Genomic DNA, 20,753 nt, shown 5'->3' with positions numbered 1-20,753 from the left:
GCAGCAGGGGCAGGCCATTCGGCCCTCGTGCTTGTTCAAGATCACAGCTGACCTTTCACTACCACTTCTCTGCACTGGGTCTCTATTTAGACATTCTCATTATCTATAGGACTCTTGACCCTTGCCTTGAATACACTCACTGGCCCCACCCAGACAGTTTACCACAGTTTTATTACCCTCTGCATGATGAAATCTCTACTTCCTCCCCTTGTAAACAGCCAGCCCCTTGTGCAGAGAGTAGACACGAAATGCTGGAGTAATGCAACGGGTCAGGCAGCATCTCGGGAGAGAAGGAATGGGTGACGTTTCAGGTCGAGACCCTTCTTCAGACCAAGGTCCCACCCCCTCCACAGGCAACAGTCTAAAGAAGGGTCTCGACCCGAAACATCACCATTTCCTTCTCTCCTGAGATGCTGCCTGACCCGCTGAGTTACTCCAGCTTTTTGTGTCTACCTTTGATTTTAACCAGGAATCTGCAGTTTTCTTTCCTACATCCTTGTGTACAGACTCTGACCCGCATTGTCGGCCCCTGGTCTGGGGTGATGCCACCCTGACACTTCCCCTGTCGAGCTGTGTAAGAATCTCGCCTCCTGCCCTGAAATCACCTTGTGTTTGTCTAGACCAGGCAGTGCAGTTGTGGTCTGCTCTCTCTCCCCTCAGGAACCACTGGCAAACCAGCGATCAGTTTGGAGAAGCTGAGGAAATGCCCATTGCCCTTTACCCTGTGATCTGTGCCCGGGCACACAGGTCCCTGGAAACTCCCACCACTTTTCACCAGCCAAGTGCCCTCTGGTCAGAAACCCTGTGCTGACAGCAGTAAACGCATGCCAGTGCAATCCAGGTTATCTCAGCTTTGCTTCAGTTTACTCTTTTAATTATTTTATTACCTAAACTACAACGAAGAACAAATAAAACAAAATGGTGCACCTCAAGGATGGGTTCTGGAGCCTTTGTTGAATGCCTTGTATGTAAGTGATTTGCAGGACTGATAAGTAACTGTGCTGACGTCACGAGGACTGGAGGAGTGTGGATAGGGCGGACGGTTGCCTCAGCCCAGAGAGGGACGTAGCTCAGCTGGATCTGGGCAGGGCAGTGGCATCCGATCTAGAGAAGTCTGATAGACAAGGTGCAGGAGGAGGCCATTCGGCCCTTCGAGCCAGCGCCGCCATTCACCGTGATCATGGCTGATCATCCACAATCAGTACCCCGTTCCTGCCCTCTCCCCATAACCCCTGACTCCGCTATCATTAAGAGCTTTATCTAACTCTCTCTTGAAAGCATCCAGAGAATTGGCCTCCACTGCCTTCTGAGGCAGAGAATTCCACAGATTCACAACTCACAACCAAATGTTTTTCCTCGTCTCCGTTCTAAATGGCCTACCCCTTATTCTTATCATATCATACCATATCATATATATACAGCCGGAAACAGGCCTTTTCGGCCCTGCAAGTCCGTGCCGCCCAGCGATCCCTGTATATTAACACTATCCTACACCCACTAGGGACAATTTTTACATTTACCCAGCCAATTAACCTACATACCTGTACGTCTTAGGAGTGTGGGAGGAAACCGAAGATCTCGGAGAAAACCCACGCAGGTCACGGGGCGAACGTACAAACTCCGTACAGTGCAGCACCCGTAGTCAGGATCGAACCTGAGTCTCCGGCGCTGCATTCGCTGTAAAGCAGCAACTCTACCGCTGCGCTACCGTGCCTTAAACTGTGGCCCCTGGTTCTGGACTCCCCCAACATTGGGAACATGTTTCCTGCCTCTAGCGTGTCCAATCTCTTAATAATCTTACATGTTTCAATAAGATCGTCTCTCATCCTTCTAAATTCCAGTTATTCCAGTGTATACAAGCCCAGGGGGCGGGAGGATGGGTTGGTGGTGGGGCAGAGGTTCTAACCACTTACCCCAGACATTCAGTGGCATCACTGGTCCATCACCATCCCCGGTCACCACTGACTAGAAACACCACCGTGATACTGTGGCCACGAGGGGCTGAGAGGTTGGGGGCCGGCGCAAAGCTGCCCACCTGCCTCCCAACACCATCCAGCATCAACACTGTGAGCCGGGACACTAGTGGAACAACGGCCACTTGCCCGGGTGAGTGTGGTGTCACAGCTCAATGATCACTGGCATCCAGGAAAACACCATCCCCCGGCCATCCCCACCCCCACAATCATCCTGGCCCTCACCCCACCCCCCCCCCCATGATCATCCTGACCCTCCCCCCACCCCACCCCCCCCCCCCCCCACAATCATCCTGACCCTCCCCCCCACAATCTTCCTGGCCCTCTCCCCCCCCACCCCCCCCCCCCCCATGATCATCCTGACCCTCCCCCCACCCCCATGATCATCCTGACCCTCCCCCCACCCACAATCATCCTGGCCCTCTCCCCCCCCCCCCCATGATCATCCTGACCCTCCCCCCCCCCACCCCCATGATCATCCTGACCCTCCCCCCACCCCCACCCACAATCATCCTGGCCCTCTCCCCCCCCCCCCCCAATGATCATCCTGGCCCTCACCCCCCCCCCCCCCCCAATGATCATCCTGACCCTCCACCACTAACCACCCCCACAATCATCCTGCTGGGAATGGGAGGGCTGCAGTTATCAGCAGGGATTGCATAGGCTAGGCACAAGTGGAGCTGGGAGGAGATGTGAGAGAGGTGTAGAAAACGACGAGAGGCACAGGTAGGGTCAGCGGTCAGAGTCTCTTCCCAAGGCAGGGGCGTCTAAAATTAGGAGGGCGAATGTTTGAAGCGTGAGAGAGGAGATTTAAAGAGGAACTGAGGGGTTAGCTTGCACACCTTGTCATTGGTATCTGCAACGAGCTGCCAGAGGAGGTGGTGGAGGAAGGAACATTGAGACTGTTTAAGAGGCAGTCAGACAGGTACGTGAATGAGAGGGCACAGAGAACACGGAATTACTGCAGGTAGACACAATATGCCAGAGTGACTCAGTGGGGCAGGCAGCATCTCTGGAGAGAAGGAATGGGTGATGCTTTGGGTTGAGACCCTTCTTCAGACCTTCATCCCGCCCCCCTCCCCTGACATCAGTCTGAAGAAGGGTCTCGACCCGAAACGTCACCCATTCCTTCTCTCCAGAGATGCTGCCTGTCCCACTGAGTTACTCCAGCATTTTGTGTCTACCTTCGATTTTAACCGGCATCTGCAGTTTTTCTCCTACACTATACGGAATGAATGCAAGCAAGTGGGATTAGTAAAGATAGGTGTGATTGGCAGCATAGAGGCAGTGGGCCGAAGGGCCTGTTTCTCCTCTGTGACTGAGAGAGTGCAGCAGATTGACTGCTGGGGTTTGACAGATTGATTGCTGGGGTTTGACAGATTGATTGCTGGGGTTTGACAGATTGACTGCTGGGGTTTGACAGATTGACTGCTGGGGTTTGGCAGATTGATTGCTGGGGTTTGGCAGATTGATTGCTGGGGTTTGGCAGATTGATTGCTGGGGTTTGGCAGATTGATTGCTGGGGTTTGACAGATTGATTGCTGGGGTTTGACAGATTGATTGCTGGGGTTTGACAGATTGATTGCTGGGGTTTGGAGGTGATGGACACTCGACCTGCTTTCAGGACGTAAAACAAAGATTGTGGGTGATCAGCCATGATCACGATGATTGACGGTGCTGGCTCAGAGGGCCAAATGGCCTCCTCTTGCACCTATTTTCTATGTTTCTAATGAGTGGTTATCTCATGTAGTGTTGCCAACTGTCCCGTATTAGCCGGGACATCCTGTATTTTGGGCTAAATTAGTTTGTCCCGTACGGGACCGCCCTTGTCCCGTATTAGTAGGGTTGCCAACTTCCTCATTCCCAAATACGGGACAAGGTGACGTCACCGCCCAGAGGCCACGTGCTCCCGCTCCACCAATGGCGGCCGCCCGGGCCGGGAGGCAGGTTGCTAAGCAACCTCCGTTAGGTGGCGCTCGGGCCGGGCGGCCTCCATTGGTGGTTCGGGAGCACGTGGCCGCTGGCTGGGTGAGGTCACGTGGGGGTGCGGGGCGGTGACGTCACCTTGTCCCGTATTTGAGAGTGTGAAAGTTGAGAACCCTAATCTCATGGGTGCCCAGCGCCAGGTGATGCTGCTCCTGGATGGGTCTGGGGGGGGGGTTGCCGTTCGGGGCTGTGAATAGTTGGAATTCCCTCCCTAACAAGCTCGGTTGAAGACTATACTCAAGGCTGAGTTGGTCAGAGAATTAGAGGATACGGAGTCAGTCGAGGTCAGGGTAATGGCCTCCTCCTTGTGTCCCCCTGACTGGGGGGGAGGGAAGGACAGGGCTGGTGAGGGGGATGGGGTGAAGCAGTCTGGAACACACACACACACACACACACACACACTGCCTCTGGTGATGTGCCGATGGTCAGGGCTCTGCAGCGTTCTACACCGATCAGCCAAAACATTATGACCACTGTCAGGCGAAGTGAATAACATTGGCTATCTTGTTGCAATGGCACCTGTCAAGGGGTGGGATATATTAGGCAGCAAGTGAACAGTCAGTTCTTGAAGTTGATGTGTTGGATGCAGGAGAAATGGGCAGGAGTAAAGACCTGAGCGACTTTGACAAGGGCCACATTGTTATGGCCAGACGACTGGGTCAGAACATCTGTGAAACGGCAAGGCTTGTGGGGTGCTCCCGGTCAGCAGTGGTGAGTACCTACCGACAGTGGTCCGAGGAGGGACAAACCACAAACCAGCAACAGACAGGGTGTTGGGCGCCCAAGGCTCATCGATGCGCGAGGGCAACGAAGGCGATCCCGTCTGGTCCGAACCGACAGAAGGTCGACTGTGGCACAAGTCACAGAAAATGTTAACGGTGGTCAAGGGAGGAATGTGTCACAATACACAGTGCATCGCACCCTGCTGCGTATGGGGCTGTACACGGAGGACCAACAGCATATTGGGCAGGTGGTCATGATGTTTTGGCTGATCGGTGTATGTGAGAGTGAAGGTATCTCTTCTCACAGATTCACTGGGTTTTCTGCTTGTTTGCTCTACGGTGCTTCTCCACTTTTAAAAATTGTTTCTTTTCTCCTTTGCAGTACATGCTGTTGAGAGTAAGTGACTAATTCTGGATTCTGCTCACTTTTGCAAGCCTTTAATAATTCTCCACATCTTGTGAAAGTTCATTTGCTGGAATGCCTGTGAAACGCTCCTTCACTAAACCTGCTTGCTCTGCTGCCTGTCCATGCTGTGTGTTAACTAGTGTGTTGTAACATGGATCTGTGCAGCGTGATGGAAATTCAATGAACACTGAGTGTGAGACGCATCTTAATCTAGTGCCAAAGAGCAGAGAAACCCCTGCAGCTAAACCAGTGATTATGCCGGGGGTCTGGGAGCCAGGTGTCTGGTGGGAGGGGGGCAGGAAAATCATAAGAGATAGGAGCAGAATTAGGCCATTCGACCCATCAAGTCTGCCATTCAATCATGGCTGATCTATCTTTCCCTCTCAACCCCTTACTTCTGCGTTCTCCCCATAACCCCTGACACCCATACCAATCAAGAATGTATCTGTCTCTGCCTGGAAAATATCCATGGACTTGGCCTCCACAGCCGTCTGTAGCAATAAATTCCACAGATTCACCACCCTCTGACTAAAGAGATTCCTCCTCATCTCCTTCCTAAAGGAACGTCCTTTAATTCTGATGCTATGACCTCTGATCCTAGACTCTCCACCAGTGGAAACATCCTCTCCACATCCACTCTTCCCCCTCATCCTCCTAAACACCAGCGAGTACAGGCCCAGTGCCGTCAAACACTGATCAAATGCCTGCCGGGGTATGGGACTGTACCCTGGGCTGCTGCCCACTGTAAAGGGCGGCCATGCTGTGAACCCAGGCTGGTCACCAACACTGGGCTGCCTAGGTGAAGCTCTCACTGATGCAGGTGCCTTGTTCAGTGAATTATCACAATATATTACTGCAATTATCACAATATATTACAGCAGTCATCACAATATATTATGGTAATTAGCACAATATATGATGACAGTTCTGTCTTGAAGCACCAGTGCATTAGCACAATGTTACATAGTGGTGCAGGATGGGGCAAGTGGCTTATCCGTACCAGAGATTTCTCCAACCCTTCCCCAAGTTGAATGATTCTGTAACTTGGACACACCCCGGGTTAAGCTTGCACCCGTGGGCTGACCTGGATTTATTGTTTGTTTATTTGGAACAAATTGAGAACATAAATGTGGCAATTTATTTGATAAATATGTAATATTATCTCCAGTATTTTAAATTCTCATTCCCTTCAGAACATTGATCTAGGTTTGCAAGTCCACAGTTCCCTGCCAGTTAACTGTCCCGTATTAGCCGGGACATCCGGTATTTTGGGCTAAATTAGTTTGTCCCATACGGGACCGCCCTTGTCCCGTATTAGTAGGGTTGCCAACTTCCTTGCTCCCAAATAAGGGACAAAGGGTGACGTCACCGCCCCGCGCGACCTCACCCAGCCAGCGGCCATGAGCTCCCGCTCCACCAATGGTGGCCTCCCGGCCCGGGTGGTGACGTCACCTTGTCCCGTATTTGGGAGTGAGGAAGTTGGCAACCCTACTGCCAGTGGTTACACAAGTGGAGGGGGTGGAGAGGAAGCTCTATATATCCTAGCCTGTGACAGTCCAGCACTGGGTGTAAAAGCTGGGAGGCCATGTTGCAGTGGTGTGGAACTATAGTTAGGCCACATCGGCAACACACCCTGCAGTTCTGGTCATCACAATGCAGGAAAGATGTGCAGGCTTTGGAGAGGGTGTAGAATCTACGGGATGTCATACGGAGAGGTTGGACAAACTTGGATTGCTTCCTCTGGAATGTGAGATTGAGGGGCAACTTGTTAGAAATACATAAAACTAGGAGATGCAAAGACAGGATGGGTAATGTTTTACCCTGGGTGGAAATGCTCAATACCCAGAGGGTATTGTTTAAGGTGGAGGAGGAACGATAAATGGAGATTTGTAAGGTGAGCTGTTTACATAAAGAGTGATGGGTGCCTGCAATGTGTTGCCTAGGGAGGTGGTGGAAGCAGATACTAAACATTTCAGAGACATTTAGTCCATGAACAGGCCAGGAATGGACCACATGCAGGCAGACGGGTTGAGTTAAATTGGCATCATGGTCAGCACAGACATGGTGGGCCGAAGGGCCTGTTCCTGTGCTGCACCGTTCTAATGGTGACCTGTGTGTTCTACATGTTCTCTGGACATGGATAATGCTGCCACCCACACCCAGTGTCCCCAGCAGAGTGAAAGGCTCACTGGCAATATGGTGGCAGACTGTGTGGGTGGGCCTCTCCGTGATGATTCACAGCACCACTGACTGTGGGCTCAGGCCCAAACCCGTCACATCCAGCCCAGGCCCACCCAGCCTAGGCCTAGGCTTGGTCACATCCAGCCCAGGCCTACCCATTCCCTCCAGCCCAGACCCACCCGCAATGCCAAGCCCAGGCTTGTCACATCAGGCCCAGGCCCACCCAGCCTAGGCCTAGGCTTGGTCACATCCAGCCCAGGTCCACCCAGCCAAGGCCGAGGCTTGGTCACGTCCAGCCCAGGCCCAGGCCTGCCTGTCCCCACCAGTCTGCAATCTGCATCGGTTCTTCCCAGGGCCGGACAATCCGAGACCAGTTCGAAACTCCCTGCACGACGGATCTGCCACTGCCATCGCTGCCTGCGCTTTCACAACCTTCAGCAATGTGTGTGCATGGAAAGAGTTATTAACAAATACTAATGGATGTGTCATACATGGATTGTGTCTGCAACATTAACCAGCTCACTCACGTACAGTAATTATCCTGATCGATCCAGGTGAGGAGTAAATGCAAAATGCTCCCCTCTCCCTCCCCCCCCTCTACAGGGACTGGCCCCCTTCCCCAGGGACTGCCCCCAACCCCCTCCTCCCCACCTACATCCCCCGTCCCCTGCCTCAGGGACCACCTCCCACAGCGTCTGGACCCCACCCCCTCTGTCACTGGGATAGTTGGGTGATATCAGTAAAGATCCACGACTTGAATAAGCAAGCAATGACATTGTATAATAATCAGGTGGTCATTGGATTATTGCTCCAAGGCCTCTGATGTTCTCAGAGCAGGGAGACAGGAGCCAGTCCCACCCTGCCTGTCCTTCCCCGTGGCCCAGCACTGACCCAGTACCCTGATGTTTAATATTTACAGTGCCCTCCATAATGTTTGGGACAAAAACCAATCATTTATTTATTTGCCTCTGTACTCCACAATTTTAGATTTGTGATAGAAAACAATCACTTGTGGTTAAAGTGCACATCGTCAGCTTTTATTAACGGCCATTTTTATACATTTTGGTGTCACCATGTAGAAATTACAGCAGTGTTTATACATAGTCCCCCCATTTCAGGGCACCATGTTTGGGACACATGGCTTCACAGGTGTTTGTAATTGCTCAGGTGTGTTTAATTCCCTCCTTAATGCAGGTATAAGAGAGCTCTCAGCACCTCGTCTTTCCTCCAATCTTTCCATCACCTTTGGAAACTTTTATTGCTGTTTATCAACATGAGGACCAAGGTTGTGCCAATGAAAGTCAAAGAAGCCGTTATGAGACTGAGAAACAAGAATAAAACTGTCAGAGACATCAGCCAAACCTTAGGCTTACCAAAATCAACTGTTTGGAACATCATTAAGAAGAAAGAGAGCACTGGTGAGCTTACTAATCGCAAAGGGACTGGCAGGTCAAGGAAGACCTCCACAGCTGATAGCAGAAGAATTCTCTCTATAACAAAGAAAAATCCCCAAACACCTGTCCGACAGATCAGAAACACTCTCCAGGAGTCAGGTGTGGATTTGTCAATGACCACAGGAGACTTCATGAACAGAAATAGAGGCTGCACTGCAAGATGCAAACCACTGGTAAGCTGCAAAAATAGGATGGCCAGGTTAGTTTGCCAAGAAGTAATTAAAAGAGCAACCACTGTTCTGGAAAAAGGTCTTGTGGACAGATGAGACGAAGATTAACTTATATCAGAGTGATGGCAAGAGCAAAGTATGGAGGAGAGAAGGAACTGCCCAAGATCCAAAGCATACCACCTCATCTGTGAAACACAGTGGTGGGGGTGTTATGGCCTGGGCATGTATGGCTGCTGAAGGTACTGGCTCACTTATCTTCATTGATGATACAACTGCTGATGGTAGTAGCATAATGAATTCTGAAGTGTATAGACACATCCTATCTGCTCAAGTTCAAACAAATGCCTCAAAACTCATTGGCCAGCGGTTCATTCTGCAGCAAGACAATGATCCCAAACATACTGCTAAAGCAACAAAGGAGTTTTTCAAAGCTAAAAATGGTCAATTCTTGAGTGGCCAAGTCAATCACCCTATCTGAACCCAATTGAGCATGCCTTCTATATGCTGAAGGGAAAACTGAAGGGGACTAGCCCCCAAAACAAGCATAAACTAAAGATGGCTGCAATACAGGCCTGGCAGAGCATCACCAGAGAAGACACCCAACAACTGGTGATGTCCATGAATCGCAGACTTCAAGCAGTCATTGCATGCAAAGGATTGCTGTGTCCCAAACATTATGGTGCCCTGAAATGGGGGGACTATGCATAAACACTGCTGTAATCTCTACATGGTGAAACCAAAATGTATAAAAATGGCCTTTATTAAAATCTAACAATGTGCATTTTAACCACATGTGATTTTTTTCTATTACAAATCTCAAATTGTGGAGTAGAGGCAAATAAATAAATGATGGGTCTTTGTCCCAAACATTATGGAGGACACCGTAATTGTTGTCAGTCTCCACTACTGTTTCTAATTCAATCTTTTTTCTCCCCTTTTTCTCTCCCAGTTCATGACCTGCAAACATTTGGATTGGACAATGTAGGTAAAATTCAAAGCTTCCATCTCTGTAATGTTTGTTGAATGGTGATTACGTGGGTTTCCTCCGGGTGCTCTGGTTTCCACCCACATCCCTGCGGGTTTCTAGGTCAATCGGCCTTTGTGACATTTCTCCTCGCGTGTGGAGAAAGTGGGATAAGCAAGAACTAGTGTGAATGGGTGATTGATGGACTTGGTGGGCTCAAGGATCTGTTTCCATGCTGTATCTCCCAAATTAGTCTAATAACTTGTTTGTTAGTGCTGAATGAGATGGGAAGCGTTGCACCTGGAGTAATCCCGGAGTGTGCCTGCCTGCCTTCACGTGGCGTGTGTGTGGAGCAGTTTGCCGGGGAAGACCAGGGCTGTATTGTGAAGCCAGGGCCCAGTGCTGAGTATCATCACTGAGATAATCCAACTGAGGCATTTGGAGCAGTAACTAAACAACGTCCTCCAGTGACCAAGGCCTCCATAAGGGAGGGAGCTGTATACAGAAGAGAGACACAAAATACTGGAGTAACCCAGTGGGACAGGCAGCATCTCTGGAGAGAAGGAATGGGTGACGTTTTGGGTGGAGACCCTTCTTCAGACACTTGAGTCTTCACTCATTTCACTTCAGCCAGCATCTGCAGCACCTTCCTGCATGTGAGCTGTACATGGAACTGGGCAATGGGGGTGATGTCAGGAGGGATGGAGGCTGGGCCGGAGTGGAGGTACAGCACTCGACTCTCTATCCCACCCACACATCCTGTACAGTCTCTTCACCCCGTGACTGCACCAGGCTCCAGTCTCACCTACAACCCCCGGCCCCTCCCAGCATCATCGGCACCCCATCTCTCGCTGCCTCACACTAACTCTGCTGTTCATTCTGTTCACATCTGTCAGTGCTTCATGTCAAGGAGGCTGTGGGCACAGCTGCCACTGGTGCAGATGTGAACCAGCCTGAGCTTGTTCACATTCCACTTGTGAAGGGCCGGCTTCCCGCTCACCCTTCCTGCTGTTTGGGGAGTAATGTGGTCTGCACTCTCTCCCCCAGATAAACATGACCCACTACATCAGGCACCTCTCCTTTGGCAGTGACTACCCAGGGATAGTCAACCCTCTCGATGGAAGCAACATCACGGCTCAACAAGGTAGGCAGATCAGTGGGGACTGGAGAGGGCGATGGTGTGCGGCTTTCAGCCCAAGACCAGCGTTGATATGAGTAGCAAAGGGAACACGTTTAACCACAGCCCCCTGCTGCTGGGGCTGGCCAGGGATCAGCATCTACCCCAGCCCTGAACGCCACAGCACCCATTCCTCCCCACGAGGTGTTTCCTTGGGACACTGCTGTGGTCCTCCATCATCTCAAGTGCAGTGGACACGAGTAAACACGCGTGCTCCCATGTTGCTGCCGTCATGGGCCACATCTGTAGCAGTTTAGTGACAGGCCCTCCAGTCAGACACAATAACTTTCTCAACCCGATACAATAGCAAATAATATTTATTCTCCCATTATTCTCAGCGTAGTGTCAGTCTGGCAGCGAGGCTGGGCCTTGATCCCGGTGCCGGCCGTCAGCATCTGATGCCCATTCCGATCGCCATGAAGGTGCCAAAGGTGCCTCCGCTCTGCATCATGGTCTTCCCGACTCCCCCCAGCAGCTCACGACCACGCAGCCCCAGCCTAGGACCAAGCACAGTGCATTAGACAGCAGCAGCCCGTGCTAGCCCGGCTCCACCCCCCCCCCCCCCCCCCATCACCACCAGCCCGTGCTAGCCCGGCTCCACCCCCCCCCCCCCACCACCACCAGCTCGTGCTAGCCCGGCTCCACACCCCCCCCACCAGCCCATGCAAGCCCGGCTCCACCCCCCCCCCCACCAGCTCGTGCTAGCCCGGCTCCACCCCCCCCCCCTCCACCACCACCAGCCCGTGCTAGCCCGGCTCCACCTCCCCCCCCCCCCCCCACCACCACCAGCCCGTGCTAGCCCGGCTCCACCCCCCCCCCCCCCCCCCCACCACCAGCTCGTGCTAGCCCGGCTCCACACCCCCACACCACCACCAGCCCGTGCTTGCCCGGCTCCACACCCCCCCCACCAGCCCATGCTAGCCCGGCTCCACACCCCCCACCCCCGGTCACGCAGCCCCAGCCTAGGACCAAGCACAGTGCATTAGACAGCAGCAGCCCGTGCTAGCCCGGCTCCACATCCCCCAGCAGGGCATCGGTAATGGCAGCGGGGCTGGCCCATCAGAGGATGACCGTGTGAGGACCACTCGGGTGGAAGGCCAGTCTCCTCCGAGAGACCGATATTGTGCCATTAGGTCTACCACAACTACCACAAAGCCTTGCTATTCAAGTGCTTGTCTAAATGCCTCTGAAACACTGGGGCCATCTGACTCCACCACCTCTGGCGGCATATTCCAGATAGCAACTGATCTGCAAGGAAAAATTCACCCCAGGTTCCCTTTAAAAGTCCTTCCTCTCACCTGAAATGGAGGCCCTCTTGTTTCTGATCCTCCTGCTGTGGGGAAAGATCTATACGCTATGCACGCCTCAAAATGGCAACCAATGGGCACCCTGAGCAAATCCCCCGTTACAGAGCTCCAGTAGGTTTGGAGCCAAGCCCCACACTGACTGCAGTGAGTTACTGCTCCTTCACCCAACGCCTGCACCCCTCGCCTGCCCCTTTAGCAGATGCTTTTTGAACATTAGATGTTCATTATTAGGCAGCTTTGGGTAGAGCGAGTTTTCCACTGATTTGATTTAGTTGCAGCTGCGGTAGGTGTTGGGCCTCAGTTATTCACGGTGAGAGGGCAGCCTGTCTAAGTGGGAGGGGCAGCAGTGGCTGCCTGTGGTGCTCATCACCTCACCAACATGCTCATTCATAGGTTGTAGGTGCAGAAGTAGGCCGTCGGCCCATCAAGTCTACTCCGCCATTCAATCATGGCTGATCTATCTCTCCCTCTCAACACCATTCTCCTACCTTCTCCCCATAACCCCTGATACTCGTACTAATCAAGAACCTTACAATCACCATCTATATCCATTGCCTTGGCCTCCTCAGCAGTCTCTGTCTGGGTCAGATTCACCACCCTCCGAGAAATTCCTCCTCATCTACTTCCTTTTACTCTGGTCCTAGACTTTCCCACCAGTGTAAACATCCTCTCTATCCACGTCTTTGTTTCAGTATGTTTCAATGAGCCCCCCCCCCCTCATTCTTCTAAAGACCAGCAAGTACAGGCCCAGAGCCGTCAAAACTAATCATACGTTCACCAATCAACACGTATTCTTGTAAACCTCCTCTGGACCATCTCCAGTGCCAGCATATCCCTCTTCAGATATGGGCCCAAAACTGGTCACAATACTCCAAATGCAATCTGACCAGATAAAGCCTCAGCATTATATCCTTCACGTACAGATGGCTGCCAGGTATAGTTACCAGCAGCAGCAGGGTCGTTGGGCCGAGGGCAGGGTCGTGGGGACGGGGGCAGGGTCGTGGGGACGGGGGCAGGGTCGTGGGGCCGAGGGCAGGGTCGTGGGGACGGGGGCAGGGTCGTGGGGACGGGGGCAGGGTCGTGGGGCCGAGGGCAGGGTCCTGGGCCATGGCCCCAGCACCCATAGCTAGGGGATAGGGGACGAGGCCGATGAGACTCACGCCGGCATTGTACTGACCGGAGGCAGGAGAAGCTGCCGAACAAGGCTCCAGCTGCCATGCCAACCGCACAGCCCATCATGAAGCCCATCTTAACCCTGTCGAAACAGCTGGGCTGCGACTGTCCGTACGATCCCACAGTGACTGGCATCTAGGAGAAGGCAGATGGTTACTGGTGGCCGCAGCAGCTCCCTCCACACCCACCCACACCCACCCCCACCCACGGCAGCCTCCCACAGGGACAACACCAGGCCTGAGTGTGGGAGTCACTCCCTGCCATTCCCCCCTCCACCTGGTATCAACCCGCTCCCAACGCGCAAAGTCAGGTTGTGCTTCCAACCTCCAACTCCTCTCCCTCCCTCCCTCCCCCCCATCTCACCCGACCCTAATCCGTCCCCGCAATCTTGCACCAACAACTTCATGTGTACTTCCAATTCCTCTCCCAAATACACCCCAACCCTAATCTCCCCCCCCCGACCAAATACACCCCAACCCTAATCTCCCCCCCGACCAAATACACCCCAACCCTAATCTCCCCCCCCCCCTGACCAAATACACCCCAACCCTAATCTCCCCCCCGACCAAATACACCCAACTCTAATCTCCCCCCCCTCCTGACCAAATACACCCCAACCCTAATCTCCCCCCCCCTCCTGACCAAATACACCCCAACCCTAATCTTCCCCCCTCCTGACCAAATACACCCCAACCCTAATCTCCCCCCCTCCTGACCAAATACACCCAACTCTAATCTCCCCCCCCTCCTGACCAAATACACCCCAACCCTAATCTTCCCCCCTCCTGACCAAATACACCCCAACCCTAATCTCCCCCCCCTCCTGACCAAATACACCCCAACCCTAATCTCCCCCCCCGACCAAATACACCCCAACCCTAATCTCCCCCCCCCCCTGACCAAATACACCCCAACCCTAATCTCCCCCCCCTCCTGACCAAATACACCCAACCCTAATCTCCCCCCCCCTGACCAAATACACCCCAACCCTAATCTCCCCCCCCCTGACCGGGCGTTGCGGCCGCGGGCCCACCTGACCCGGGACGGGACGAGACAGCGCAGCGCAGCCCGGCCTCCCCCGTGTCCCGGCCTCTCCCCCATCCCCGTGTCCGTGTCCCGGCTTCCCCCATCCCCGTGTCCAGGCCTCTCCGATCCCCGGCCTCCCCCGTCCCGTCCCCGGGCGGCCACTCACTGACTCACCGCGGCCCCGTGTCCTGGATCACCAGGCCGCCATCTCACCCCGTGACGTCACGCGGGCGGCACGTGACCGGCTGGACGCGCATGCGCCGGGCATGGAGCGGCCGCTCGGCCCGCGGTCTCGGTGCTGGCGCCGCGGATTCAACGCATTCACAGAGTGGTGAGAATGACAGAATTACAGTGGTTATGTGAAGGGGCTCAGGGGGAGACGCAGCTCTGGGCAGTGAGGAGTTCCCTGTCAGCTTGTCCGTGTCCAGCGAGGCGTGGGGTGGATCAGTGACGGTCAGTGTCTGTGCGTGGGATGGGAGTGGCCCCCACATCACAACCACTCCACGGTGGGATAGACTGGAGGGGCCGAAGCAAATGGCCAACACACCCACGCTGCATCTTAATCTGCCTCCATCTCTTCCAGCCTCCATGATGTTCCAGTACTTTGTGAAGATTGTCCCCACCATTTACGTGAAGTTGGATGGTGAGGTGAGGCAGATTCACTTGTTCCATGTTTGTACCCAGTACCACCACAGCATGGTGCTCCCTCACCCCCGCCCCTCACACAGCACAGCACTCCCTCACCCCCGCCCCTCCCTCACTCCCTCCCCGCCCCTCCCTCACCCCCGCCCCTCCCTCCCTCACCCCCGCCCCTCCCACAGCACGGTGCTCCCTCACTCCCGCCCCTCACACAGCACAGCACTCCCTCACCCCCGCCCCTCCCTCACTCCCGCCCCTCACACAGCACAGCACTCCCCCACCCCCACCCCTCCCACGGCGCGCCCCTCCCTCACCCCCGCCTCTCCCTCAGCGCGGCACTCCCTCACCCCCTCCCCTCCCTCACCCCCGCCCCTCCCTCACCCCCGCCCCTCCCTCACCCCCCGCCCCTCCCTCACCCCCCGCCCCTCCCTCACCCCCCGCCCCTCCCACACCCCCCGCCCCTCCCTCACCTCCCGCCCCTCCCTCACCCCCCGCCCTTCACACAGCACAGCACTCCCCCACCCCCACCATGGCGTGCCCCTCCCTCACCCCCTCCCCTCCCTCACCCCAGCCCCTCCCTCACCCCCCGCCCCTCCCTCACCCCCTCCCCTCCCTCACCCCAGCCCCTCCCTCACCCCAGCCCCTCCCTCACCCCCGCCTCTCCCACAGCACGGCGCTCCCTCACCCCCTCCCCTCCCACAGCGCGGTGCTCCCTCAGTACCAATTGGTTGGGCAAGTTGGTCAGCATGGATGAGTTGGGCCGAAGGGCCTGTTTCCATGCTGTGCAGCCCTGGGCCTGTGTGACCGCCGTGAGCAACCAGTGACTAGAACTCGTAGCTGGCACGGGATGGGGGAGGCTGGAGCTGTGGACCGGGGGTGGGGTGGTGCCGGGCACCGGTCACTGATGCCCCCTCTCCCCAGATGGTGAGGACCAACCAGTTCTCGGTGACGCGGCACGAGAAGGTGGCCAACGGGCTGATCGGGGACCAGGGGCTGCCAGGAGTCTTCGTGCTGTACGAGCTCTCGCCCATGATGGTCAAGTTCACAGAGAAGCACAGGTGTGTGGCTGGGGGACACGGATCGAGCGGCAAAGTGCAAGTGTGGCAGCGCGGTGCCGCCTCTAGGGTTGTCCGGGACCACGGATAGTGTGTGTGCGCGTTTGTGCATGCATGTGCATGTGTGGGGCGCAGCTAGGCTGGTATGTCGCGCTCACTGATGCCTGTGTGTACGTGTGAGTGTGCGTGTGTCTGTGTGTGGGGACCATCAGAGCTGGCTGTCACTCTGACTGTGCGTATACGTGTACATCTGTGGACATGTGTGTGTATGTGTGTGGGAACCATCAGGGCTGACTGCCGCTCTGACTGTGTGTGTAGACGTGTATGTCTGGGCGTGTGTGTGTACGTACGTGTGTGTGGGGGGACTATCTGCTGCTCTGACTGTGTGTGTGTGTGTGTGTACGTACGTGTGTGTGTGTGTGCGTGTGTGGGTGCTATCTGCTGCTCTGACTGTGTGTCTGTGTGCGCGTTTGTGTGTGTATACGTCTGCGTGTGCGTGTGTGTACGTGTGTGTATACGTGTGTGTGTGGGGACTATTTACTGCTCTGACTGTGTGTGTGTGTGTGTGTGTATACGTGTGTGTGTGTCTGTGTATACGCGTGTTTTAAAAAATATATCAAAAAATACTTTATTCAAGTAATAAATATTTACAAAACATCTTCTTTTCAAAAACCCCATCCGACATTTCTGGAGGTTACACATTCAATACAGGTATTCATTTCCAAATTTACACAGAAATTTACACAATTTACGCAGAAATTTACAAAATTACTCATTTGGAGGGGCGTCTCTCTCCACCACACCCTGCCCCCCATGTCCAGCAGCGGAAGGACCCTAGACTGTGGTCCTCCCCCACAGGGCCTTGGCGTTGGCTGCACCGAGCTTCAGTGCGTCCCTCAGCACGTACTCCTGCAGTCTGCAGCGGGCCAGTCGGCAACATTCCCCCACGGACAGCTCGCTCCGCTGGGAGGTCAACAAGGATCGGGCAGACCAAAGAGCATCTTTCACCGAGTTGATGACCTTCCAGCAGCACTCGATGTCAGTCTCTGAATGCGTCCCTGGGAACAGAGTCCTCTGTGACTGAGCTGCTCGGAATGAATCGTGACAGGGACCCCTGCAAACCTCTCTAGACTCTCTTGGCAAATCCACACACTGTGAAGAGGTGGGCCACCGTCTCCTCTCCATAGCAGCCGTCCCGAGGGCAGCGTGCCTGTGTGTATGTGCGTGCGTGCATGTGTGTGTGTGTGTGTGCGCACGTGTGGGGACCATCTGCTGCTCTGACCTTTGCCTGGGCTTGTGTTACAGGTCGTTCACGCACTTTCTGACTGGGGTGTGTGCCATTATTGGAGGGGTGTTCACAGGTAGGCCGATGCATTTCCTGTCTGTGCGTTGCCCATAGTGGAGCTTTATAGTGGAGCTTTCTAGTGGACACACCCCCTCTTCCCCACATCCCCCTGCCCCACACCCCCTCTTCCCCACACCCCCCTGCCCCACACACCCCCTGCCCACACCCCCTCTTCCCCACACCCCCTTGCCCCACAACCCCCTGCCCACACCCCCTCTTCCCCACACCCCCTGCCCACACCCCCCCTCCCTCCCCCACACCCCTCCTGCCCCACACCCCCTCTTCCCCACACCCCCTCTCCCTCCCTCTTCCCCACACCCCGCTGCCCAAATGCCCCACACCGCTGATGCCAGGCGCTGATGCCAGGCCGATGCATTTCCTGTCTGTGCGTTGCCCATAGTGGAGCTTTATAGTGGAGCTTTCTAGTGGACACACCCCCTCTTCCCCACATCCCCCTGCCCCACACCCCCTCTTCCCCACACCCCCCTGCCCCACACACCCCCTGCCCACACCCCCTCTTCCCCACACCCCCTGCCCACACCCCCCCTTCCCCACACCCCCCTCTGCCCACACCCCCCCTGCCCACACCCCCTCTCCCTCCCTCTTCCCCACACCCCGCTGCCCAAATGCCCCACACCGCTGATGCCAGGCCTGTCTGCCTCTCTTGCAGTGGCTAGCTTGATCGATTCGTTGATCTACTACTCTGCCCGGGCGATTCAGAGGAAGATTGAGCTGGGGAAAGCCTCGTAGCAGAGGGGAGACTGCTGGCCGTGGCCTGAGCACGGGACAGCCCATCACCGCCCGGCACACTGCTCCTGCCACCCGTGTGGCTGACTGTCATTTATAACTACGGTCAGCAGCTCTACCTGTGTGTCCTCTCAGCATCGTGAGGGACAATCCAGCAAACCCCCACTGGCAGATGCCCCTCAATCCGGGCCCTCTCCCCCACACCCCCTCCCTTCCTCCCCCACCCTTCCTCCCCCACACCCCCTCCCTCCCTCCCCCACCCCCCCTCCCTCCTCCCCCACACACCCCCTTCCCTCCCCCACCCCCCCACCTCCCTCCCCCACCCCCCCACCTCCCTCCCCCACCCCCACCTCCCTCCCCCACACCCCCCCTCCCTCCCCCACACCCCCTCCCTCCCCCCACACCCCCATCCCTCCCCACTCCCCCTCCCCACACCCCCCCTCCTCCCCACCCCCCTTCCTCCCCCACACCCCCCTCCCTCCCCCACCTCTCCTCCCCCACACCCCCCTCCCTCCCCCACCTCTCCTCCCCCACACCCCCTCCCTCCCCACACCCCCCTCCCTCCCCCACCCCCCCTCCTCCCCCTCTCCGATTCTCTCTCCATCCCTCTGTGTCTGTCTGTTTCACCACCCACCTGTGTCTCCCCTCCATTCCTCCTGTCTTTCCTCCTCCCCCCCCCCGTGCCTCCCGCCCCCTCCCTGTCACCCCCCCCCCCCTCATTGACCACGGTGACAGACTCGCTGGCACCAGAGCCTGAAATGGTCAAAGTTTCAACATCCGGCGTGGAAAGTTCCAGTTTTTAAAGGACAATCTTTTTCCCCGAGTGTTTGTGTTTGTGTTTGTTGCGCGTTGTGCCCTGTGTTTGTGCCGCTTGGTGAAGGAAGGGCATGGAACTCACAGACAGAGTTGCAGCTGTCTTCGGCCTCAGGACCTTGGGAACTGTAAACTAAACCACAGCAGCAATGGAAGGAAGCATTCAGTGACAGTCAAGGGATCAATTAAAATTACCAAATTAGCATTCACGTTGAGTAGACCAAGGCATTGTTAGGGCAGCACGATGGCGCAACGGTGGAGCGGCAGCGCCGGAGACCCGGGTCCGGTCGGTCCCCGCTACGGGTGCTGTCTATACGGAGTTTGCACGTTCTCCCCGTGACCTGTATCAGCTTCGCTGGTCACCCGGACTCGGTTGGGCCGAAGGGTCTGTTTCTGCGCTGTATCTCTAAACTAAACTAATTCCAGGAGAGGAGACGGGAGGGGAAAACAGGGACCTGTGGGCCTGACCTGCGTCTGACACAGAGATGCGATCAGCAAAGCCCATGGAAAATCATGGCGGGACCAGGAGGGGAGGGGAGAGGGGATGAGAGGATAGGAGAGGAGAGGAGGGGAGGGGAGGGGATAATAATAATAATAATAATATTCATTTATTGTCATTGCAACGAGTACAACAAAATTAAAAAATAGCCAATCCTGACGGTGCGTAGAAACATATATGCAATAAATGCAAAAACAAATAAATACATAAATACAATTAAATACAATTATATTAAGTACAAGATTTTTTAACGGTGTTGCCTAGTGCAAAGGTAGTGTTCAGTTCTCGTATGGCCCTGGGGTAAAAACTGTTCTTAAGTCTGTTTGTTCGGGATTTGATCGACCTGAAACGTCGACCAGAGGGCAGATGAACAAACAGACGGTGGCCGGGGTGGGATGGATCTTTTATTATTTTGCCTGCTCTACTGAGGCAGCGTAGGCTGAACAGGTGCTCCAGGGAGGGCAGTGAGCAGCCGATGATCTTCTGGGCCGTCGTGATGACCCTCTGAAGGGCCTTCCTGTCCTTTTCTGAGCAGCTGGCATACCATGTGGTTATACAGTATGCCAGCACACTCTCGATGGAGCAGCGATAGAAGGACAACATGAGCTTCTCCTGCAGGTTGGTTTTCCTGAGGATCCTCAGGAAGTGGAGTCTCTGCTGTGCCTTCTTTACTGTGGTGATGGTGTTGGTAGACCAGGTAAGATCCTCTGCGATGTGCGTACCCAGGAACCTGAAAGCTGGTACCCTTTCCACACAGACCCCATTGATGTAGAGTGGGTCGTAATCTCCACTGGTTTTTCTAAAGTCAATTATAAGTTCCTTTGTTTTGGAGGAGTTCAGGACCAGATTGTTCACTGAACACCATGCTGCCAGCCTTTGGATTTCATCCCTATAGGCTGTCTCATCTCCTTCTGAGATGAGTCCAACCACAGTCGTGTCATCCGCGAACTTGATGATGGTGTTGGTGGGATGGGTGGGGGCGCAGTCGTGAGTGTAGAGGGAGTAAAGGATGGGGCTCAACACACAGCCCTGTGGTGAGCCGGTGCTCAGTGTAATGGTGGAGGAGAGGTGAGGGCCTATTTTGACGGTCTGGGGGCGGTTGGTCAGGAAGTCCTT

General features: G+C 55.1%; 2 protein-coding genes across 4 annotated transcripts in view; one reads left to right on the top strand and one right to left on the bottom strand.

Annotated features, from left to right (window-relative positions):
- ergic3 (ERGIC and golgi 3) overlaps nucleotides 1–18,668 on the top strand; it is a 31,152-nt gene extending 12,484 nt beyond the window's left edge. The window contains exons 8-14 of one of the 2 annotated variants that reach the window (XM_078418593.1): nucleotides 5,064–5,078; nucleotides 9,842–9,873; nucleotides 10,904–11,000; nucleotides 15,123–15,187; nucleotides 16,100–16,236; nucleotides 17,539–17,594; nucleotides 18,249–18,668. In XM_078418593.1, coding sequence (XP_078274719.1) covers nucleotides 5,064–5,078; nucleotides 9,842–9,873; nucleotides 10,904–11,000; nucleotides 15,123–15,187; nucleotides 16,100–16,236; nucleotides 17,539–17,594; nucleotides 18,249–18,328 — 482 coding nt within the window. In that variant the 3' untranslated portion in view covers nucleotides 18,329–18,668. The remainder of the gene's footprint in view (nucleotides 1–5,063; nucleotides 5,079–9,841; nucleotides 9,874–10,903; nucleotides 11,001–15,122; nucleotides 15,188–16,099; nucleotides 16,237–17,538; nucleotides 17,595–18,248) is intronic. The other variant, XM_078418594.1, reaches the window with a different exon arrangement.
- romo1 (reactive oxygen species modulator 1) lies at nucleotides 11,335–14,783 on the bottom strand. Of its 2 annotated transcripts, none has more exons than XM_078418598.1 (3): nucleotides 14,706–14,783; nucleotides 13,518–13,648; nucleotides 11,335–11,530 (listed from the first exon to the last, which is right to left on the bottom strand). In XM_078418598.1, the coding sequence occupies exons 2-3, from the start codon at nucleotides 13,646–13,648 to the stop codon at nucleotides 11,422–11,424; spliced, it is 240 nt and encodes a 79-aa protein (XP_078274724.1). In that variant the 5' UTR covers nucleotides 14,706–14,783; the 3' UTR covers nucleotides 11,335–11,421. The 2 variants fall into 2 exon arrangements, with proteins under 2 accessions (XP_078274724.1, XP_078274723.1); XM_078418597.1 differs by having other exon boundaries at nucleotides 14,714–14,777.
- Nucleotides 18,669–20,753: the final 2,085 nt, after the last annotated feature.

Source organism: Rhinoraja longicauda, chromosome 22 (assembly GCF_053455715.1).
Source record: "Rhinoraja longicauda isolate Sanriku21f chromosome 22, sRhiLon1.1, whole genome shotgun sequence".
Lineage (NCBI taxonomy): Eukaryota > Metazoa > Chordata > Chondrichthyes > Rajiformes > Arhynchobatidae > Rhinoraja > Rhinoraja longicauda.
The sequence above is the reverse complement of the archived record's forward strand: the minus strand, read 5'-3'. Positions and strand labels throughout refer to the sequence as shown.